Here is a 22,238-nt window from a genome sequence, read left to right as displayed (position 1 = left end):
ACTGGCATCGCTTTCCTTGTCTAGTTCTTGCATCCCATTGCCGTCGTTGCCAGAGTTTCCTTGGGTATCCTTGATTTTGGAAATGGTATCCCAAGCCAACATATTCAGTCCCAAGTCTCCAACTGGGGACTGTAATACATCGAATGTATTCCTTGGCTCATCTTCTTCCTCCATTCCTACCATAGCAAAAGGAACTTTTCGAACTTCCCCAATAGCATTTCTTCTTTGAATTGCATCTGCCTGATTCAGTTCCCACCAAATCCCAAACATAAGTTCCCTTAATTGCAATTTTGCGGAATTTGAAATCAAATGATCTGGTCACCTGGACGTCAATCATAGAAGAAAACCAGAGGTCATTAATTGCTTCACTCTCCCACCCGCTCCTATCCCATTCGTAGAGATTCTTTTATAAGCGCAAGGAGTCACCTGCATTCTAGAAATAGGGGTAGAAAGAAGAAGAAGGGGGGGGGGATAGGAGCAGGTGGAAGAAGGGAGGTGGGGGTTAAAACTGTCAAAAAACCACATCATTTGAGAAATGAACACTACTTTGGGAAATTTTGTAAACCCAAGCCTAAAACAATGCATTTTTTAACTTAAACATAGATTGGGTAATTTTGTAAAAGGAAACTGAAAGGTGGGTAATCATGTAATTTTTCCAAGATATTATGACAAACAATGTTGAAAGATCTGAAAATATAAGGTAATGAGTGTATGTGTGTGTGTGAGAAAGCGCTCTGACTTTTCAACGTATTCGGACAAATAGAGGTGGTTTGATAGGACTAATGATGAAGGCTATGGGTTTAAAACTATCTCCGCAACAAGGGTTGGATCCAGTTTCATACTTCCCACCTAGAAGTGGCAATTTCTAGAATGATGGTGATGTGTTCTTAGAGGATTATGCCAAAATAAAATAGCATCCCCCCTAACACTTATTAAGTCTAGCAACTTTTTAAGGCAACAAATACATTTTTCCTTGTAATATATGTTTAATGGGAGAGGGATAGGTATGCTAGCGTAGTACCTAGGAATTAGGAATGCTAGCGGCATTTTGACCATAGGATTTGATCAACATGAATTGAACTGTTGGATGGAGAGAAGATAAACAAATTTTCAATGCACAGTTGCAACACCTTTACTCTCTCTCTCTCTCCTCGCCAGAAAAAATCATTCATTCACTGGATCCAGCCGGAGAAAGCAAAGTAATTGGTACTGCCGCTGTTGTCGATGGCAGTGGTACTATCGGGTAACCGACAGCAACTGCGGCTGCGACGGAAGCGACGGCGGCAAGTCAGCTAAGCACAAGACGCTTTCTCACGATCATGTTCATGTTCATCTTACCTGTACGGATTCCGACAAGAAGGTTGATTCCGCGGTGGTCATCCATCCAGACGTGGTGACCCGTCCCGACGGAGTCATTCACGGGATTGAACGGCTATTAATCCCCCGATCCATTCAAGATGATTTCAACCTCCGGAGAAATCTCCAACAGACTTCTGCGGTGAAGCCAGAAGGAGCACCGGCTGTCGACCCTAGAACCCACCGGGTCAAGAAACCAGCACCACTGACGCCGGCAGGTTCACCGCCTGTGCTGCTGATCTATGATGCAATGGCTCCAGGGCCGTCACTAGCTCCGGCACTAGCACCAGTATTGGCTCAGAACGACGATGTCATGGCGAAGCTGACGACGGACCAGCTGAGCGAACCTGGTCTCCTCTCCATCGTCATCGTCTCTCTCTCTCTCTCCCCATTGTCGTCGTTGGCTTAAGATTTGAATTGATATTGGAAAAATGGAAAGACCAACGTCTGTCAATCCCCGTCGTCGTCGTCGTCTCTCACTCTCGTCCCGCCTGGAGTTGCAGTCTTACCCCCTCTCTGCAATTCTTCAATGAACTCTCAGGACTCTCTTTTGTGGTCCAATGTCCCTCTCTCCCTGCTCTCGGCTTCGGTTTTGGTGGTTGGGCTTCTTCATTGTCGGAATCGATTTTAGAGATCGATGGCCTTGGCGAAATTGACGGCCTCATCGGGGCGTTCACCCAAGGACTGGAGCACCGATTAGGTCTGGGCGACGTCGGTGACCACCTTGGTCATGGCGGCCGGGAGATCTACATCTGAGAGACGAGGCATCTGCTCCATCAACAGCGGCAGTGCCAACTATTTCTCTTTCTCCGGCTAGATCAGGTAAATGAATGATTTTTTCCAGCGAGGAGAGAGAGAGTAAAGGTGTTGCAACCGTGCATTGAAAATTTGTTTATCTTCTCTCCATCCAACGGTTCAATTCATGTTGATCAAATCCTACGGTTAAAATGCCGCTAGCATTCCTAATTCCTAAGTACTACGCTAGCGTACCTGTCCTTTTCCCATGTTTAATACTTGGTTTATAAGATGCATAATTTTTCCGTATCTTTGGAAAACCATTGTTTTTCCATTGAAAAGATATAATACGCATACCAAACACATATTTACTAACCACGCGGTTGTAGGGGTACTTTCATTGCCGTGGATCTCCATTTAATTGAAGGAAAATGTAACATTTGCCTTAGTACCCGTCTTTTAAATTTAATTTAAAATCTCAAAAAAAAAAAAATGCTGAAAAGTCAAAGCCAAATCTACTTGTTCCGCTTTTTCCTTCTCACCAGCAATGAGCAAACGCCCTTGCCATTTCTCTCCTTTTGATTGGTAAGTTATCTCCCTTCCCCTTTAGGTGCTACTCCATCCTTACCCACCGAAGTATCTTTTTTCTTCTTCTATCTACCTATCCTCTAGCTTTGAGGGTTCAATAGAGCTCTAGGTCGACCTCCAACTCAGTGGACCTTTGGAGAAAGTAGAAAACCTGAAACTCCTCTCTCTTGATGAATAAAGTCGGAACACGAGTAGGGCTACGACTTATGGGGTGGGAAGTTCTGTTGGAATGTTGAATGTTTGATTTCACTGCAGGGTGAAGGAATATATATATATATATTTTAAATTTTTTTTCTCTTTAGTTAATGATATTTTACATTATATTTAAAAAAAAAAATTACTTGTGCAGACAAGAAAGAAGCATCTCAAGATCATTTTCCCATTAAAATCCAATATTTTTTAAATCTTGAGCAACAAATAACGAAAAACTAAAACTTGGGAACAACCTCTCCTTCGAAGTAGGAGGTAAGGTTCCGAACACACTTGCCCTTCTTAGACCTTACAGTAGTAGGAGTCTCGTGCCCTAGATTGCTCTTTTAAAAAAAAAACAAAAAAAATAGATAAGAACATATCATCTCAGACAACATAATCTGAAGATTGAATTTTATTGCTTTATTTTTAACAATAGGATTTGTAGGACAAATCAAATAGTTTAATTGGATATACAGATGGTACATGATAGCATGAAACCTCTAGCACCTCAACATGCTGTAATTTTCACCCCATATGCTGCAGGAGTTCAAAATGTAATGATTTATTTCCTGATGGTAAACAAAGGTTATCTAATAGATCATTGCAATTCTTCCAAAAAAAAATCATTGCAACGCAAGTGCTAAAAGAAAGATTTAAAAAAAAAAAAAATTGATCTCTAGTTAAATGTAAAACCTAGCGGATCATCTATGTGTTAAATTTGTAAACTACTTAACGTACTACTCTCAGGCACGAAAGTTGCAAGGAGTGACCTCAATTCTCTTTGCAATGAGTCTGAATCATCCATCTGGACATGTATCAGCACATACAAACCGAAGTTAGGTAATCACATGCATCCTTTTTTGTTTCCATAAATACTCCTCCAATCTTGTACCAAAAAAAAAAAAATTCCAATCAACCACTCTTGATGGTATCTTATGGGACAATTATCATCATTTAACCACACATGAAATATACATGTACGGGTAGATAAGAGTGTCAATTGCAAACCGAAGGTATATATCAAAATCAAATTGAACCATTTAAATCAAAACCAAAAAATCATTTATTAATTGGTTTGATTTTGATTTTAACAAGTAGAACGATTTGATTTGCTTTTGAATTGATTAAAACCAATTAGTCAGAGGCTCAGAGCATTCTATATACGCTCTCCAGCATTTTTATAGTGAATTTTTTTTTGGCCAAATTTTTACAGTGAATATATATATATATATATATATATGGGATGGGAGAGGGAGTGGGAGAGGTATGCCACCGATATCAAGTATGCTAGCGGATAGCACCAATAGGAATACATGATGGAGTATCATTCAAGAAGGATATGGGGGTCATTTTAGAAAAAGGGAAGAGAGAGATAGACACAATGGGTGCTAGCATACTTGATATCGACGGCATTCCCAATCTTTTTCCTATATATATATATATATATGTAAATAAGTTTGTTTTTGTTTTTCAAGTTGAAATTTGAGTCTAAATGTCTTGGTTCATGTCCAATATAAATTAGTTCATTTTCAATTGGGTCCAGGCTCACTTACAATACTATTTTTAAAATTTGTATAGACAATACATTTGATGTGAAGGCAGATATATCGGTCGTTGATGAATTGAAATTCCGATTTTTTGAATCGTACAGAAATAGGATCCCATGGTCTTCCATCTCTCGAGCGGAAGGTCTAGATGGATCTGAAGATTCCAACTTAGTACAGAGCACCATGGGTGGGACCCCATATTATTATTATTATTATTATTATTATTATTATTATTATTATGTGTTACAGTAACAGACTTACAGTATTGAGTTTCTTTGGTTGATCATTAATGTCCACAAGGAGCCGTAATATACCTCTTTTTTACCATGCAAGGGTAGAGAGAGAGAGAGAGAGAGAGTGTGGAAGCGACGACGACGAAGAGAGACTAGAGAGACAGGGAGAATGCTCGAGTCTCGGGCAATAGGAATTAGGAACAAGAGTCATGAATCTAATCTCACCAGTCAGAGTATCCAAAAGAAAAAAAGAAAAAAAAGAAAAAGTAGAAAAAGAAAAAGAAATCCGAACGAACCAACAAGACCCATTTCAGGATTTTCCAGAATTTGGAACCTCGAAGAACAAAAAGGAAAGTAGAAAAATCTGGCATTTTTGTTTGTCTTTCCGAGCACGATAGCATGTCGGGTTTATGATCTCCGAATCTAGTAGTTACATTCGGAAATAAATCGTAAAAATCTCTCTCTGGGTTTTCTTTGGTGTTTCATTTGTTCAATAAAAAGGGTCTTAATATTTTATATGATTTGTTTTCAGCCTTCCCTTTCTAATTTCAATTTTTTTTTTGGATTTGTTTCGTTTCCTTCTCGGTTAGCCAAAACTCCCAAGATTTTAATTTAATCTCTCACCAGTCACCAGTGTCTCTACATTCTCTCTCCTCTCTATTCCTCGATTCTCTTTTCTCTCTTTTCCTTTTGTTTTTGTTTGACCTTGTTTGTTGATTTGGGCGTGCCGTATATGTTTTGTGACAGCAGGAAAACTTACACTTAATACTTAACCAATGCGAATTTAATTTAATTTGTGGGAAGTTGAGTTTGTGCTGATATTGCGGGTGGAAGAAGTGATAATTTTTATTGGCGACGTCCTTTCCGGTTTATATTTTTTTCTTTTTTGTGATTTTTAAGAGGCCTAGGGTTTCCTTTCCACTTTACTTTTCTTTCTCGACGAGCGTTTTGAGTTGCGAGCTGCGGACCGTGTTCTTCTCACTTCGGTCGTTGATTTTCCTGATTTTCTCCCTCTGGGAAGTTGCCTTTTATCGTGGTTCTCTTTTGGGTCGCCGTTTTCACCTGCTCTTCTCGTCTGATGCGATTATTCTTGGAGGTTCTTCATCACTTGTAAGGTTTGCTAATTTCTCCTGTTTCCATCATCTGGTAGCTTGGTTTCGTCAACTTGGAGATCTTCTTTGTTATAATTCGAAGTTTTCAACTCACTTAGGTGCTGAAGACGGTTTTGTCCAAGTGGGTTTTTGATGTTCCTCCTAATCAAGATGGTTAGGGAATCCTTAAATTTTTCCCGTTGAGGGCGTGATGGTAGCAAATGTGTTTGGAAGGATTATGAAGTGCTTAGTCGCAGATTTGGCGTTTTAGCTCGCTCTCTCGGTGAGATTTTGGTTGTTAGGCTTTTGGGTGTTCTCATTCGGACTTATTGGTGCCGTGATTTTGTTCTATGATTCTAGCAAATGGGAGGTGCTGGCCTTGATTTTGGGTTTTTGCATTGGTACCGTTACCCTTCTGGTTTTAAGGCTTCCAAGCGCGGCAACAAGCCTAACTGATTATATTAGAAAGAATATTGCTCCCCCCACTCTGCTTTATTTGGATTCTCTCAGGGCTGCCATGTTTAATGATGTTTCATGCTCAAGGTCCTTCAAAAAATACCTGTAGCCTCCTTGCAGTTCTCTGTGGAAAGATCCCCGATTATAAGCAAAAGCAGGAGAATTCAGAGGATCACCCAAGATACCCTTTTCCAGAACTTGTCTCTTCCGGGCGTCTAGAGGTGGAAGAACTAGTACCTTATTCTCAGCATTTGCTGGTGATGCATTATTTTCAGCTGAACTCTACAAGTCAAGTTACACTAATTACCCACTCTTTGCTTTTTAATGCAGGTTCAAACATTGACAAATCCGACAATTGATGAATTCAGGCGCGTTTTTGATTCATTAGAGCCAAGTTTTGTCTACTTGAAAGGAGAGCAGCTTTCAAATGAGGAAGAGATAGGTTCTCTGGTTTGGGGTGACGTTGACTTATCAAGTCCTGAAGCAATATCTGCGGTGTTTGGTTCAACATTACCCTCTACTGTAAGTGATTTATATGTGGCAGTTACATCTACTTTGTGTTTATGTGGTTATTTTTTTCTCCATGGTTTGCATTTTCTTTTGCTGTCTGATACTTTCTTTGATAGGGTGAGTTTATGACTAGAAGACATCTGAGACCATTCTATCTTGGTTCTCTTGTAAATGCAAGACCTAGAAGGTCTATACTGGTTTTCTTGTAAATGCCACTATATTGTTGTGAAAGAATGTATATAAACTAACCAAAAAAAAAAAAATAGAGAACTTTTATGTGAATGCACACCATGATAAAATTCAACTCTTTGTGGACTTTCTGTTTCGAAACCTGCAAATCCCACTTTTTTAACATCTTCTTTTCGGTGCTTACAACTTTTCCCCCATGCCCATCCCCCTCAAAGAAAAGAAAAGAAAAGAAAACCCATCCAGATGAAGTTGGGATTCAATTCCAAGACATGGTCTTAATAAACCACTGTATTTACCAGCTGATCTAGCTGACACTTTTGATTCCCCCTTTAAATTTTATGCTGAGTACTAGGTTTTTATACATGAAAAGATGTTCTATGGACCCCTGTGGTCGGAAGATTGCTACTTACTCATTTTTCCTTGAACCTTTAGATTTGTAGAGTTGGACCTCCTATTGGATGTTAAGGATCGGGAATTGTGTAAGAGAGGAAGATAGCTAAGGAGATTTTAGAGGTTATAAAATTGAAGACAGTTCTGACCCTTGAAAATCTCAAGGGACCCCCAAAATGGGGAAAAGTATCTATCAGAAAAAAGGGGGGGGGGATCGGTTAGTTTTAAGTGCCTTGTTATAGATATTCAAAATGGATGGGGAAAGGTGGAAGGAAGGATGATGGGACTCCTAAACTTCTAGCAGAAATAAAATCTGGCAAAGAATAGAAACAAGAGGATTGCATGAGATTGGAAAGAACGAGAGAACAGAGAACAATCAATAATTTCAGTAAACAAATCAGATTGGTGTGAAACTCGATGACCTGTTCTGCAGGTAGAACAAGTCTGCAAAGTTTGATTAGATTCAGACAACAGTATAGCAGTATTCTCAGAAATTCTATTGTCTGCAATGTTGTTAAGATTCAGACAACTGGATAGCAGTATTCTGAGTAATCCTACTGTCACTGGGAAAGAACGAAGCAAGAATAGAATTGCAGCAAATTGATTATCACTTATCAGCACCAGAAATCAAATCAGAAGCTTTGAAAATTATCAGAATGCAGAATGAAAGATCAGGTGAGGCCTTAAACCAGAACAGATCTGAAAAAAGACAGGTCTGCAAATCAATTAGGAGATTTAGAGCTTCAAAACAGAACTTCAGAGAGAGCTAAACCAGCGAGTAATTGAATCAAACTGAAGTCAACTAGGATAAGGTAAAGTTGAAACCAATCAGAATTGATTATGATAATGTAGAAATCAAATCTGATAAAAATAAGGAAAGAAGGAAAGCAAACAGAAACTGATTCTAACTCTTCCCATCAAACCAGACAAAGGAGAGAAACAGAATAACTAGAAAAACTGAAAATAGTAAAAATTACAAACCAAACAGAAGTGGAACTAAAAACCTAATCCAGTCTGACTAATGATAATTATAGCAATTAAAAAAAGAGGAAAATAAGACTCCTTAAAAAACCCCATGATTGTACTGCTGACTAGGCATGCTGATAAGATAGATTCCTGTTGTAATCTGGAATATTATCGCAAAAGAAGCAGCAGAAAAGGAACAGGAATTGCAGGCTGTCATGACAGCAGATATGTCAGATTGTCTGACAGCTGGCATCATGGCTGTGAGACTTCTTCCTTCTCTAAAACTGTTGCAGGAACTTAGTATCTGCACCTCTTATAGAAGATAAATAGAAGGTAAAATTTGAAATGCTATAAAATTAAAGACAAAACTGACCCTTTTCAATCTCAAGGAAGCAAAAAGGAATCTCAGCTTGTCATTCAGTTCATATTAGAGATAGTGTTTTCTCTCCCCTGATATGTTGTTAGTTGTTAATGTAACCTTTTCTCTGTATCTCTTCATCCCCCTTCAGTCTCTTGGATGCCTGTATAGTTGATATATACTTGTCTCCCCCTCCCCCCAAAAAAAAATAAAAAAATGTTGGTTTCATGCAACATCTATGTTGAGCAGTGATACCAAGTTTCATTTTTCATGTGAAGATGTGAATATGTTGAAAGTCAAATGCAATAGACACATAATTTTTTTTTTTTTAGACAATGTCGAAGTTTGGAAATAGTAGTTTGAAAAATGAAAGGGAAGGGTGGAGGGGAATATAGTACACATGCCTGTAGTGGGTACGAGAGTTCCACAGTTTTTGGTAAGTGGCTACATAGTTTTGGAATTTGATTTGCTTCCTCGACAAATTTTTGTTTAGGTTTATTTGGAGATCCCAAATGGAGAAAAATTGGCAGAGGCACTTTACTCTAAGGTAATCCAACTCAAGGAGTTTTAAAGCATGTTTCTTGTTTTTCTGCTGTGAAATTTTTGACCATGGTGATTTAGGTTGAATAACAAATTGTATTTGTGAACTGAAAACATGGATATAGAATTGCTTTTGTGTGCTCTGCATTTTCTGCTTTCTATAGAATCTATCATTGAAGCAAATGTTGTTCTTCTTGCAGGGTGTTCCATATGTGATATATTGGAAGAATGCTTTTTCTTGTTATGCAGCCTGCCATTTTCGCCATGCTTTGATTTCAGTGGTACAGAGGTAAATGTATATTCAATGGGAAAGTCTGGCATGAGGGGGTTCTTGCTGCATCATGGATGGTTGGGATTGATGCCTCTCCACTTAGATGGGTCATAGCCTAAGATTGAACTACTGGATTATCCTTTAGCGATCATAGCCTAAGATTGAACTACTGGATTATCTTTAAGTGATCATAGCCTAGGATTGGATGACTGGATAATCCTTACTGTTTGATTTTATGTCTCGATTAATCTGAAAGATTTTACCTGTTGAGCAGTAAGGGTTGTCCATTCTATGTATTTTCAGGCTATGAACTGGATGACTGTGATCAGTAAATACGTGTTACGCTCTAACATAGAGGAGCGCAACAACATCCATGCTTGGGTTTCAGCATGTATTATTTTCTTACTATTTATGTTGGAAGGAAAACTAGTGATCATGTTCTTATTTTTTCCCCATTTTTGTGGGTGGCAGTTCCTGTAGTCATACGTGGGATGCATTCCAGCTTGCAAATGCATCCTTTAGGCTCTTTTGTGTACGAAACAACCATGTCTTGCCAGCCAACAGCCATAAGGTTAGTGGTAAGCTGGGACCTCGCCTACTTGGGGAACCTCCTAAAATCAACATCTCTCCTCCGGAAAAGGATGCAATGGAAGAAGAGGAGGAAGGTTCGAATGGTTCTCTCCCTGCTATAAAAATATATGATGATGATGTGAGCATGAGGTTTCTCATTTGTGGATTGCCATGCAAATTGGTAAGTCGGGATAATTTCTTAATTCTATCCTTTTATTTTATTTTATTTTTATTTTTTGTTGGTGGAATAGTATTCAATACTTATAAATTCTTTATTTGCAGGATGCTTTCTTATTAGGATCTTTGGAAGATGGCCTCAATGCTCTGCTGAGCATTGAAGTAAGTATTATTCTAGAGTTCTTTTTTTGGGTTCATGCGGTAGTTAATTTATACCCATCCTAATATTGGGGACTTTTTTGTTCTGAGTGCTACCTGACCATTCCATGTTCTCTCCTGTTAATGCTTTTTCTATAGAAATCTATCTCTGGTAATTCAACAAGTACTTGGGAAGAGGAACTAGAAGTTGCTTTACTAAACTTCAACATCATCCTATTCTCTCTTCATGCCCTTCTGATTGCAGTTTGGAGTTGCGGATGGTTATGATTTCTTCTCTGCATATTAATGTATTCTTGTCATTTTTTAAAATCCCATAATCAGGATAGTCACATATGGATGTAGCCTCAATTTTTCCAAAATTTCTTGAATGAAGATACAAAAAATTATGTTGGAGTTTTTGGTCCCATATATGTGATTATTACACCCTCTTGGATGGCTAATTGATTTTCTCTTTAATGCTACTTTTGGCATTATCTGATTTTTTTTACTTTAGTTTATATTTTATTGAATAATACAGGTTCTTATTGTCTTGTTTTTTTTTTTTCTATGGTGCTGTTTCAGCTACGGGGGAGTAAACTACATAATCGGGTTAGGTATGTTGTTGTTTCAAAGCAATTTCTTTTCTGTCGAGGGAGGGAGCAATTTTTCATTTAGCACACAATTTGCATGCACAATTTTTTGCAATTAGGTCTTCTAAATTTTTACCTCTAGTTGTGTGAGAAATTTATCAGTATGCATGCACAAATGCACTAAACGATGATTCACATAGTCTATGAGTGCTACAGTATTTGCAGTGTTATCCTGACGTTAGAAGAGTGGGGGAGTGAAGAGAGACTTACTCTTCTTGAGATTATAGGCGAATAAATGTCCTCAACTGTGGATCTCATTGAGAGAAGTTGTGTTAGTGGGGTGTGGGCTTTCTCTTCATGGGTAGTAAGCTTTACCACTTGTACCATGTAAATTTCTGGGTGTTCTCAATTAAAACCGGTCTTAAATTGTTGCTTCATAGGTGTATTTACTTGATGCATTGCATAATAAATACCCTTTGGGCTGGTTTGTCCTAAGTTTTCTTTTTTCCTTCACATTTTATTTTCGTCTGATAGCATTTTATATAATTCTATTCGTTGAGAGTGTTGTAGTAAAAAGACTTTTTTTCTTCGGACCTCAAGGGAATGAATGCAAAGACTCTTTCTAGGGGTGATAATTACAACAATTAGATGAGCATTAGTTGATGGTTATCTATCTGCTTAACGGCAACAAGTCTCAGTAATTGCTGATCAAGTCTTTGTTTTTGCTCAGAATGAATAAAAAAATATGCTAATGGATTGCATCATTTTTCTTTTCCAGCGCCCCACCACCCCCTCTTCAGGCTGGGACATTTTCTCGTGGTGTTGTGACTATGCGATGCGATTTTTCTACCTGTAGTTCTGCTCACATATCACTTTTAGTCTCTGGTAGCGCACAGACTTGTTTTGATGACCAGGTAGTGAAATTTGCATGTTGATATCAATTGAAAGATAAAGTTGAAATATGGATCAGCTGTACTGGACTTCTACCCTTGTTGTGGTTCCTAAAGTTTATAGATCTGCATGGTGATATTATTTGATGTTTTGTTGTTATCTGTTAATTTCAGCTTTTGGAGAATCATATAAAGAATGAGCTTATTGAAAAGAGTCAACTAGTCCATGCATTGCCTAGCTGTGAGGAAAACAAACCACCTCTCTCTGAGCCTCGGAACTCCGCTTCAATAGCTTGTGGGGCCACTGTATTTGAAGTTTGCATGAAGGTCCCAACATGGGCTGCACAGGTTTGTAATTCATATGCCTTATCTTTATTTTTAGATGAGTTCTAATGAATTAAGTAAACTAGAAGGATGCCTACCAACTGCAGTAATCTAATGTCGGTCAACATATATTTTCCTGTGGGTTGGTGATTTCCTTGTTGACTAGGTGGTTTTCAGTAAGTCAGTTGCACTAAAATTGAAGTTCGCATGAAGAATCTGATATGGGCTTCTCGGTTTTTTATTCTTTCTATCGGCCTCTTCTCTGTATGGTAATTTTTTTACGGTTGCCATATAGGTTTGTGCTAGTGAATTCACTTGAGTATCTGGGACCGTATTGGCTATATTTAATACTAATCTTGGTTGATTTATGTTCGGTGGTGGTTCTGGTGGATTGGCCATTGCCCCTGTTGACTTAGTGCTAGTTGATAAGTCAAAGCACTTCCATAGTTTATGTAGACAGAATGAAGACCATTATGTTAATCAGTTTATCTCTTTAGTGGCTGGAAAATAGTAAATCTCAACCCAAACCTGAAGTCAAATGTTCCCTTCATATGATGCTTTGAAGAAACCTAACAATGCTTGGCCTTGCTGCTAGATAGTAGATTGAGCTTTAATCTATTCTTTGTTGTGACGAACTAGCATATCCATTGCCTGAGTCTCTGACATGTAAACATTGTTTTGTCGTGGTTGACTGGGCTATGCCTAGTGATCACTAATTGAGGACTTGTATTTGGAGGCTAAATGCCTAGGTGTTGCATATCTCTGTTTCTAAACAAGGATTACCGTTCATTTGGAAGAACTTCTTTACGTGCGGCTCATATTTTACATTTGGCATAAAAACATTGGTGTGATTGTTTAGTTGGTTTCACCTTCTGCAGGGGCCAGAGTCCCAGTTTTGTCATATTTGATCAAACTACCCCCCAAAAAAAAAGTTTCAATAAAAAGTGTGGTAAATAATGGTACAAAAGGCCTAGGCACCGTTTGATAACGTTTCTGTTGTTTCTGTGTCTAGAAACAACAGAAACGGCTTTTCACGTTTCTGGAAATAAAAATGGATTTTTTGGTGTTTAATAGAACTGTTTCTCGAAATGTTTTTTACCGACATAGTGCCCACTAAAAAACCCAATAGTATCATCGGATGCCTAAAAGAGAGAGGGTTCAGTTGTCTCTTTTTAGATTTAAATAGTTGAGAGATTTATCGGGCACAACAGCTTTTTTTTTCCTCTCAAATTTGTTTCTAGAAACGAAGAAACAAGTCCGTCTTGTCTCGTGAAAGTCGTTTTTAGAATTCTAAATATGCATAAATTTTGATTTATGTTTCTAGAAACGGGTGAAACAAAACAACTTTATCACATGCTTTTTAGGTTGTTTCTCCGTTTATGGGAACAAGAAAACGCAGAAATGGCAGAAACAGAACGTTGTCAAACGGTGCCCTAGTGTTTCTGCTTTTTTCGAATTTTAATTGTTTCATTGAAAGAGAGCAAAGTTATTCATCACATAAGGTTAATGTTTCTTGAAGATGGCTAAGATTCCAGAGTAAAAGGTAGTTCATGTGAATGTCTGCTGCAACTGAACTAACTAATTAGGATTGAATGGATGAGTTCAGTTTCTGCTGTCCTTTCTATTTGAACCTGTGACAGTTGTTTAACTTACAAGCATTCTTATCCAACTCACAAGAAACATATATTAACCAATTATCTGGTCCTTTATGTGAGTTTGATTGGGTTGACCAAACACCCTGCAGTTAATATTTTCCAGACCTTATATTGTTGCACAAATTGGCAGGTCTTGAAGCAGCTAGCACCAGATGTTTCTTACCGTAGCTTGGTGACACTTGGCATAGCTAGCATTCAGGGGTCATCTGTTGCTTCTTTTGAGAAAGATGATGCTGAGCGCTTCCTCTTCTTCTGTACAAGGCTAGGGAAAGATCTCCCTCCGAACAAATCAATACCTTCTAATCCTCCAAGATGGTTGAAATCACCTGAGCCTGGCCGGAAGAGATCTGAACCATGTCTAGGAACAACAGATGTCATCCATAGTAGAATGGTTGCTGAAAATGGAGCTACTTTCACAAAAATAGAAGATGAAAATGAAGAATTCAGATCAATAGATGAGGTCTGCATGCCTTCAGCACCTGTTCGACAGAAATTGAAAATTGCTGCTATGAGGCCCATTCCTCACACTCGGCAGCACAAGATGCTCCCCTTTTTGGGTATTCCTGAGGCAGATGGGAATGATGGAGGACAGGCAAAACCTAACTTAGCAATTGTTCCCTCCACAAAGCATAATTTTGCAGGGCCCACCCCTGCCACACATCGGAAATCATTTTCAAGCTCATATCAAGCTCAGCAGATTATTTCATTGAATCCCTTGCCCCTGAAGAAACATGGCTGTGGAAGGTGTCCAATTCAAGTTTGCTCCGAGGTGAGTTGTTCTGGTACCAATTCCTTTTGAGTAGTTTAGAGTGACTTGGATGTAGTTCATACTGTGGCGTCAGATGCAGAAGTGGGCTGTTGGATGCAGTTGTCAGGGAGACCCAGCATGATTAGGTCCTAATTAATGTGCATTGTTGTACCATGAATGCTATGCTAAAAAAATAGTATATTTGTGACAATTAAGAAGAAAAGAAGAAAAATAAGAGCATGATGTGTTCTTTTGCAGAGGGTTGCGCTCGCTTTTTTCTACTTTGGGGTTCCTTGTATCTTTTTCTTCTTTTGGTAATGAATATTTTATTCACCAAAAAATTCAGAGGGGGGAGGGAATCAAAGTGAGAGGAAGACTTTAGGAGACAACAATAAGCTTGTTCCTTGGGGTCTTAAAGCATTGAGAGGAGACAAGAGAGGCCTTGGATATAACTTCAAAAGCAATAGACTCCCAAATCTGCTGGAATGATCTGGAGTTGGGGGTCAATTTTTTGGAGGTTGTGCTCTATTCAAATATGGTTGATTGACACCCCAAGGGCGAGCTTGCCTACCATGTCACATTTTATTAATGTTTAATAATGCACTTCACTTTTATACATTAAAATTCATTCAATCTTAGCCCTTGAACGAATTAAGAAGTAGTTATTTTGTCAAGACTTGAAAGAAAGAAACAAGCTTCTTGCTAATGTTTTAGAATATGGCCAATTGGCCCGGTGTACAATACGGATATTTATGATAATACAGGTAGTGGACTTTCCATATATGTTCCATATCATGTCTCTTGTCAACTAAATGTCATTTATGCATAGGTTAAGATCATTTTAATCGGGTAGCGTAGTTGGTGAGCAAAGAACTTGGTACGAGCCGTAAACTTGGACGTCCTAAGTTTGACTCCCACTAGGCATACCTTGGGCCACTCACACGGGGGTGTTTAGTGCTCTTCACTGCTTTCAGTGAAAGTTGAATGGTTCTCATTCAACCCTGGTATGACCCGGTCCATGCGGTTGTGGGGTTAGTATGGGCCCGCGGGACTAGTTAGGCCAAAGGCCTGGATACCCGTCATTAGAAAAAAAAAAGGGGGTTGCTTTTGGGTCTAGGATAGCCCCTAGGTTTTTATGTTTATCATAATTTTGAAACTTTTTTTACTTTTTAACTTGAATTGTTCTCTCCCATATTCTTAATTGCAGGAGGAATTTTTGAGGGATGTCATGCAGTTTCTAATCCTTCGTGGTCATACTCGTCTTGTCCCTCAAGGTGGGTTAGCAGAATTCCCAGAGGCTATACTCAATGCAAAGCGTCTTGATCTCTATAACTTGTATCGAGAGGTGAGCTCTTGTGATATTTGTTTGGTCTCAGGGCGATATCTTTTTTCTTCAAATGGGATTTGATTTTCTTGTGGTATTGCTTTAATATGACAATTGTGATATGATGGAGCGGGTATAGGTGGTTTCAAGAGGAGGCTTTCATGTTGGGAATGGCATCAACTGGAAAGGTCAGGTTTTCTCGAAGATGCGCAATCACACATTGACCAATAGAATGACAGTACGTCACTGGCTTTCCATGGATTGCATGGTTTTTTTTCTTCTCCCCAGCTGCTAGTGCTAGGATATTTCTTTCCACAGGATCTCGCAAAACAAACAATTAGACCTATGTTGTGCTCAGGAGCCTATGGCCTGAGATTCAGTATAGCTGGCTGAATCTTAGGCGTTTTTTTTTTCTTTCTTTTAAATAATATGCTTTCTTGCTTTAACTAAGAATTGTATCCATCTTTTATAATTATATAATAAGTTTTTCCAATTATACTGCAACTAAAATTGTCTGTCATATTCTTCTTTAGTGGACCGTTATATTTAATATAAAGATTGATTGCGAACCCAAATAAATGTTGAGATTCAACCAGTTCATCCTACAATGCTACTTGAAACCATATGAACAACCTAAAGAACTAATAAAATAGAAACCTTTATATAATGGCTATTCAGTGTTTTTCTTATAAAATTGGCTAAATATTTCTGTTTCCCTGGGGGTCAAAACATGGAATAATTGGCAATTTTTTGAAAGGAGTGACAAAACTGGAAAAATATTTCTGTTTAGCCAGGGGAAATCCCTAGCCATAATTTCAATCATTATCTATTTGGGTGACCAAGAGACTCGCTTGCTTCACAGAATAAAGATTCAATCACTGTGGCCTGCAAGACCTGTTTGTCCCCTAACTGGGCTCTTTTTATTCTTACAATCTACCGCGTGTGGCCTTGAAAAGTTCATCTATACCTTTGAATACATCTCTTTTGATTGTATACTGACGGTTTTCTGTTTCCTATCCCCTGCCATATTCATATCTTTCTGACACCTGCATCTCATTTTCTCTATGGTTCATTCTTAACTTTATCTTGGTCTCAACTCCTGAGCGTAACATTGTTGTCAAGGCGTCACCTATGGGTTGCCTAGATGCCGTGACAACTATGGCTCATAACCTGTTAAAATTATGTCACTTGAGAAAAGAAATGAGATGTTTCATTAGTTATGTAGCATGAGCTATGCCAGCTATTACTTTTGGAGGTCTTTACACACCATTCAGATGTTTAATGTGCTTATTTGCAGTTTATTTTGTTATTCTAGATTTAGCTCTAGCCTGGTGTTGACTCATATATTCTTTGTTGAGAAAGGAGATCTCTTTATAGTAAGTCTGTATTCTTTGTGGTTGCATCAGGGTGTTGGGAATACTCTAAAAAGGCATTATGAGACATATTTGTTAGAATATGAGCTGGCTCATGATGATGTAGATGGAGAATGTTGCTTGTTGTGTCACAGGTCTGTTCTCTCTCTCTCTCTCTCTCTCTCTCTCTCTCTCAAAAACAAGGGAAGAAAATACCTCAATCTATCTATCTATCTAGCTTTTATTTGTCTGGGTGGGGGGCTTAAAGCATGGATCTCGTTTTGACAACTACCTGAGGTACATTGACAAGATCCCCAGTGTTTGAAACCTTTTTTGCTACCTATTCGGGGATCAGGAAACTTCTCCCAAGGCCAATCCATGGGGTACCTGTTAGGTGGTTTGTTTATATCATCATCAAAAGGTTGCGGAGGTTTAACCAAGGATGCAGTATGCATTATTGGAGGGGCTTTAATTATTCAGCCTTGCATGCTGTACCGACTCCCCATTGGAATTATGCTGATTGGTTCTTCTTGAGAGTTCTCTACAATACTTTTTGAGGGGGATCTGAACTTGGGATAGGATTTCTAGACTGGCCTGTTCATACCACTAGCTGTTTCAAATAAATTTTGGGTTGTCTAAAAAAGGCATTCTGTGTTGGTTGCTAACAATGGGGTTGGTGCGTCCTTTTATCAGTAGTGCAGCAGGTGATTGGGTGAATTGTGGCATATGCGGCGAGTGGGCCCACTTTGGCTGTGATAGACGGCAGGGCCTTGGGGCTTTTAAGGTATGCTGCACATCTTTGTACAGAATCACTATATTATGCCATATTTTCCAAGTATGTCCCAGGATGTTGGCTGTCTTCTGATTCTCTTGTGGGACTGCATAGATGAATATAAATTGTATGACTTGATTATATCTGCTGCCACTGCCAAGTTTCAGTGGCAAGATGGTCTGGCTCATCTAATTCTAATATGTTTCCATTTTGGGCCTGTCCTTGAGCTGATATGGTATGGCATCGTGGCTTATTCTTATTACCCAGGTTGAATTGCTGGTTTTGTCTGAATTCGTGATCACGCAAGAAACTAATGTAATGGATGCCTGTAGAAACGAAATGTGTCATTACCAATTTTCTGGTTTGGTCTATGCTTGTGATCATGCAAGAAACTGATGTAATAATAGGCTATGCCTCTAGAAAAATAATACGACATAGTTCAAAAGTTGAAGATATTATAGGATATGAGGTAATGGGTCTGACCTTTACAGGTCCAAGCCCAGATCATGTTGGACCCTTGCATTTGGATTTTTGTCCATCCAAGATCCAAATGGACCATAAATAAGGATTGGATTTGGATATTTTGCTTCCTCAAAAGCTCTTTTTCATGTGGCATCAACCTCTCTCCAGCTATGGGTCCTGGGCCTAGTAATAGTCTATATGCCCAACCTTGCTTGGATCCTAAAATAGACATGGTTTTAAGATCCATACCCAGTTAAAATGGAAGTAGGTTGAGTGGACATTGGATCTGTTATCCATTTATTACAATAATTAGAAGTCATAGCTTTGCTCTTTCTTACATCCTGTATTGGTGATTTCTATTTTTCACATCAAGACTGATCACTTGTAAGAGTGGAAGTCTAAAAAGATTGCAAATTGCTTTCTTTTAAGTCAGACATTAGAAAATTTATGAAGCTTTTGATGGTGTGACTGCTGTCAGTGGAACGACACTCATTTCTACCTACACTCAGCAGCTTTCTATGGAATTTTTTTTTTTACTCAACTTAGGTAACTTTTTGTGCAAGAAAATTCTTGAGGTTTCTATCTTCATAGCTTTAGGTTCGCCTTTGAGCGCTCTTAATAGGGATTGGGTTCAATAATAATGATGCTAATGAAAGAAAGAAAAAAGAAGGTTGGGGGAGGCCTCCTGTGCCAGGAGCTGATGATGATCGCCCCATAAATGGTGGTTGGTTTCGAAGAGACACAACTCAACTAAGCCTTTTCTGGTTTTACAGAGTCGGGCTATATGGATACTGTTTTGTTTTTTCAATTTTATTCTGTTTGAAGCTCTGTTTTCTGCACCTTTTTCAGCACAAACCCATTCCACTTCGTCCCAATTATTTTTCGATCTACCCCTTGGTTCAGATGGTTTTGACCATCTTCAAATTACGGCACTAGGCTATATAGACATGTATCTCATTATTAGTTATGTGGTGCTGGCAGGACTACGCTAAAACGGATGGCCTGGAGTACATTTGTCCTCACTGCAGCATAACAAATTTCAGGAGCAAACCACAGAAAACTGCAAATGGATTTGCCTAGGGATCAATAGTTTCAAGGCCTGTGTAATCTTTTATCTTCTGTTCTCCTATATTTTTTGTTTTGCATAAGAGGAAAAACCCCAACCTGTTCTGGGGTCAGTTGTATTATTATTCTTCTCCCATTGTTGGATTGTCACAGGTTGTTAAGGGAAGAAAAAGGAGAAAAAGCTCCCCACTTCCTCAATATCCCCACAAAAGGGAAAAAAGGCATGTGTAAGAATGCAAGTATACGAAGAAAAGCCATTGTAGAGTATGTAGCCCCCCTCGAAAATCTGGTAGGATGGATGTAATAGTATGAGGTTTTTGGTTTTTTTTTTTTTTTTTTTTTAATTCCACTCCTGTTGAATGGTCGGATTGATCTTTTCATCTAATACATAATGATTTATACGTATGGTTAAAATTGCCAGCATCTGTCACAATTCTTACAGGTTTGATGTTTAATCTTTGGTGATGATATTTGTGGTGTTGCAGTTGGAGAAATGCTCTTTCCCCTGTTACTTCAGGTTTTATAATGACCAAATGACTACAGATGGCAGAAACGTATTAATTCTTCTATCCAACAGTTAATACTTCTGACCATTGTGGGCAATTTTTTAGGTAAAAGGGACTTCTTATCGAGATACTGTTTGTTTCAATCTTCTGAGGGAAATATTTTAAGGGGATTGCACGAAAGCAATAGAAAATGTTATTGGTGTAAAAACAAATACCGAATTTCAATATAAAATTTTGAAAAGCTGAATACATTGATGAAGTGATGATCTGCAATCCAGGAGAATTCATCCAACTGATTGAGGCTGTATTTGGTTATGCATTCCTGGAATAGATTCTAGGTCTAGCTACGTTCTGAAGTGAAAAAAATATATAAGAATCAGGTTTTAGAATTTGTTCGAGTCCCAACCTTGAACCGTGCAAATATAGGATTTTATCCAAACAGTGGAATTCACAACCAAATGTGTTCATTCCAATCACTATTTAATCCCCATACAGAGGATAGGCTGGTCTGCTTGAGGAGCAATCACAGCCAAAAATTATCAGTCAGCAATGAATCACGGTTAATGGATCTCTAGCATTGATCAGATAAAAGCATTATCAATCAAATGACAAATTAGTGTATGCATTAGACTTTAGTTCTTAGATGGAACTATGATGATTCAGCATAGCAGGACGAGTGATTCAACATAGTTCTTAGATGGAACTATGATGATTCAGCAAAGCATTAAACTTTAGTTCTTAGATGAAGACTTGTGCAACCTAGAAACTCAACAATTTTAGGTTGTATTTTTGGGGAAATCGGGTTTCAAAATATGTTCAAGACCCAGACTTTATTTCAAGAATGTATACCAAAGACAAAATTAGAATTAGTAATTTATGCGATTACTAATGAGATGGACCCAAATTGATTTTTCCCTTAAAAAAATCTATAAGCAATATGAGTTAAATATTTTAAAGAGTGTATTTTCTGGATAGGACAAAATTAGTTGGTGGCTGCGTAAATTTTAACCAGTGGAAGGACATGTCAATTTTGCGTTATTGACTGAGTAAACAACTTAAATTAGTTAATACTAAATTTCGGCTTCATATTTAACTATTTTACCTTCCCATTTAATTTCATACCCTTCTTTCTACGTACATCGATGCTATGCGATCAATTTCAATTGAAATGAAACTTAACATATGAGTAAGGGACTTTAAGATCTACTTACCAATAAAGTTGTAGTCTTTAGTTGATTTGCCAAGTGTTAGATTTAAGCGCTCAACAATTGGTTTGCCTTGGATTGCTGTAACTGCTCCCACTTACTCCATGGTTGTGTTTTCTAAGGGGAGGAGTGCGATTCCTACACATGCACAAGGACCAATGGGAGCGTACGAGGAGACATCCACAAGGATGCCATCTTGAACACTTAGCACTATAATGATTCTATTTCCATCTATGTGGTCTATTGCTTCAGACCATGGATTCCCATCACAATCTTTTTTCAAAATATAGTTCGGAAAGGGTTTTGTGTATGGTCGTGCATGGTGCACTATTATATACGAAGCTGTTGGATGAAGGATGAGGGATGAGGGTCTACGATGCACACCCTTAACTCCATCCAATGAATGTGTTCATGGTCATGCACCACATGACTTTTTGCCATATGGTTATACAATTACTTTTTATGTAATGTTTGGTAAGCTTTCAATTTTTTCCTTATCAAAAAAAAAAAATCCTATTCCTCTTGGTGATCCAAATCTCAAACTGGTCCACAAAGTTTATGGCTCTGGAGAATTACATGTTGCCATCTTTCAACACCCACGCCCCCCCCCCCCAAAAAAAAAAAAATTCTCCTATCTCGAAAATGGATGACTAACAGTCAAAATTATTTTTATTAAGAGCATTTTCTTGCGGAAGGTGTATTTTTCCCTATTGAATATGAAAAAAAATCTTCCAAGGACTATGGTTTCTTACAGTTATTAATTGTTCGCCAAAAACTTTAGCGATTAATTTGTGGGGGAATAAATTTCTCTCCATTCTCTTTGATGGGCAATGGTTTTTGTTAAAATATGATGATTATTACTTGGTAAGAAAAACTATGGGCAAGGATTAAAGTATCGGTATCGGTTGCTGTATCGGTCTGCCAAAATTAAGATACGTATCAGAGTGTATCGTATCGTATCGGAGATACACTAAGATACGCTAAAGATACACACATAAATGGATAGGAAACATTTTTTTAAACACTTTTGCATAAAGA

General features: G+C 38.2%; 1 protein-coding gene across 2 annotated transcripts; it reads left to right on the top strand.

Annotated features, from left to right (window-relative positions):
• Positions 1–4,775: 4,775 nt before the first annotated feature.
• LOC122064078 (AT-rich interactive domain-containing protein 4) lies at positions 4,776–19,894 on the top strand. 2 transcript variants are annotated; one of them, XM_042627772.1, is made up of 16 exons: positions 4,776–5,761; positions 5,862–6,419; positions 6,529–6,720; positions 9,105–9,158; positions 9,352–9,440; positions 9,894–10,173; positions 10,275–10,331; positions 10,890–10,921; positions 11,676–11,811; positions 11,962–12,135; positions 13,897–14,535; positions 15,722–15,859; positions 15,978–16,076; positions 17,245–17,345; positions 17,884–17,974; positions 19,406–19,894. In XM_042627772.1, the coding sequence occupies exons 2-16, from the start codon at positions 6,267–6,269 to the stop codon at positions 19,502–19,504; spliced, it is 2,334 nt and encodes a 777-aa protein (XP_042483706.1). In that variant the 5' UTR covers positions 4,776–5,761; positions 5,862–6,266; the 3' UTR covers positions 19,505–19,894. The 2 variants fall into 2 exon arrangements, with proteins under 2 accessions (XP_042483706.1, XP_042483705.1); XM_042627771.1 differs by having other exon boundaries at positions 4,776–5,766.
• The last annotated feature ends 2,344 nt before the right edge of the window (positions 19,895–22,238 follow it).

The sequence above is a fragment of the Macadamia integrifolia genome, unplaced genomic scaffold, assembly GCF_013358625.1.
Source record: "Macadamia integrifolia cultivar HAES 741 unplaced genomic scaffold, SCU_Mint_v3 scaffold1515, whole genome shotgun sequence".
Lineage (NCBI taxonomy): Eukaryota > Viridiplantae > Streptophyta > Magnoliopsida > Proteales > Proteaceae > Macadamia > Macadamia integrifolia.
This window is presented reverse-complemented; position numbering and strand designations above follow the sequence as displayed.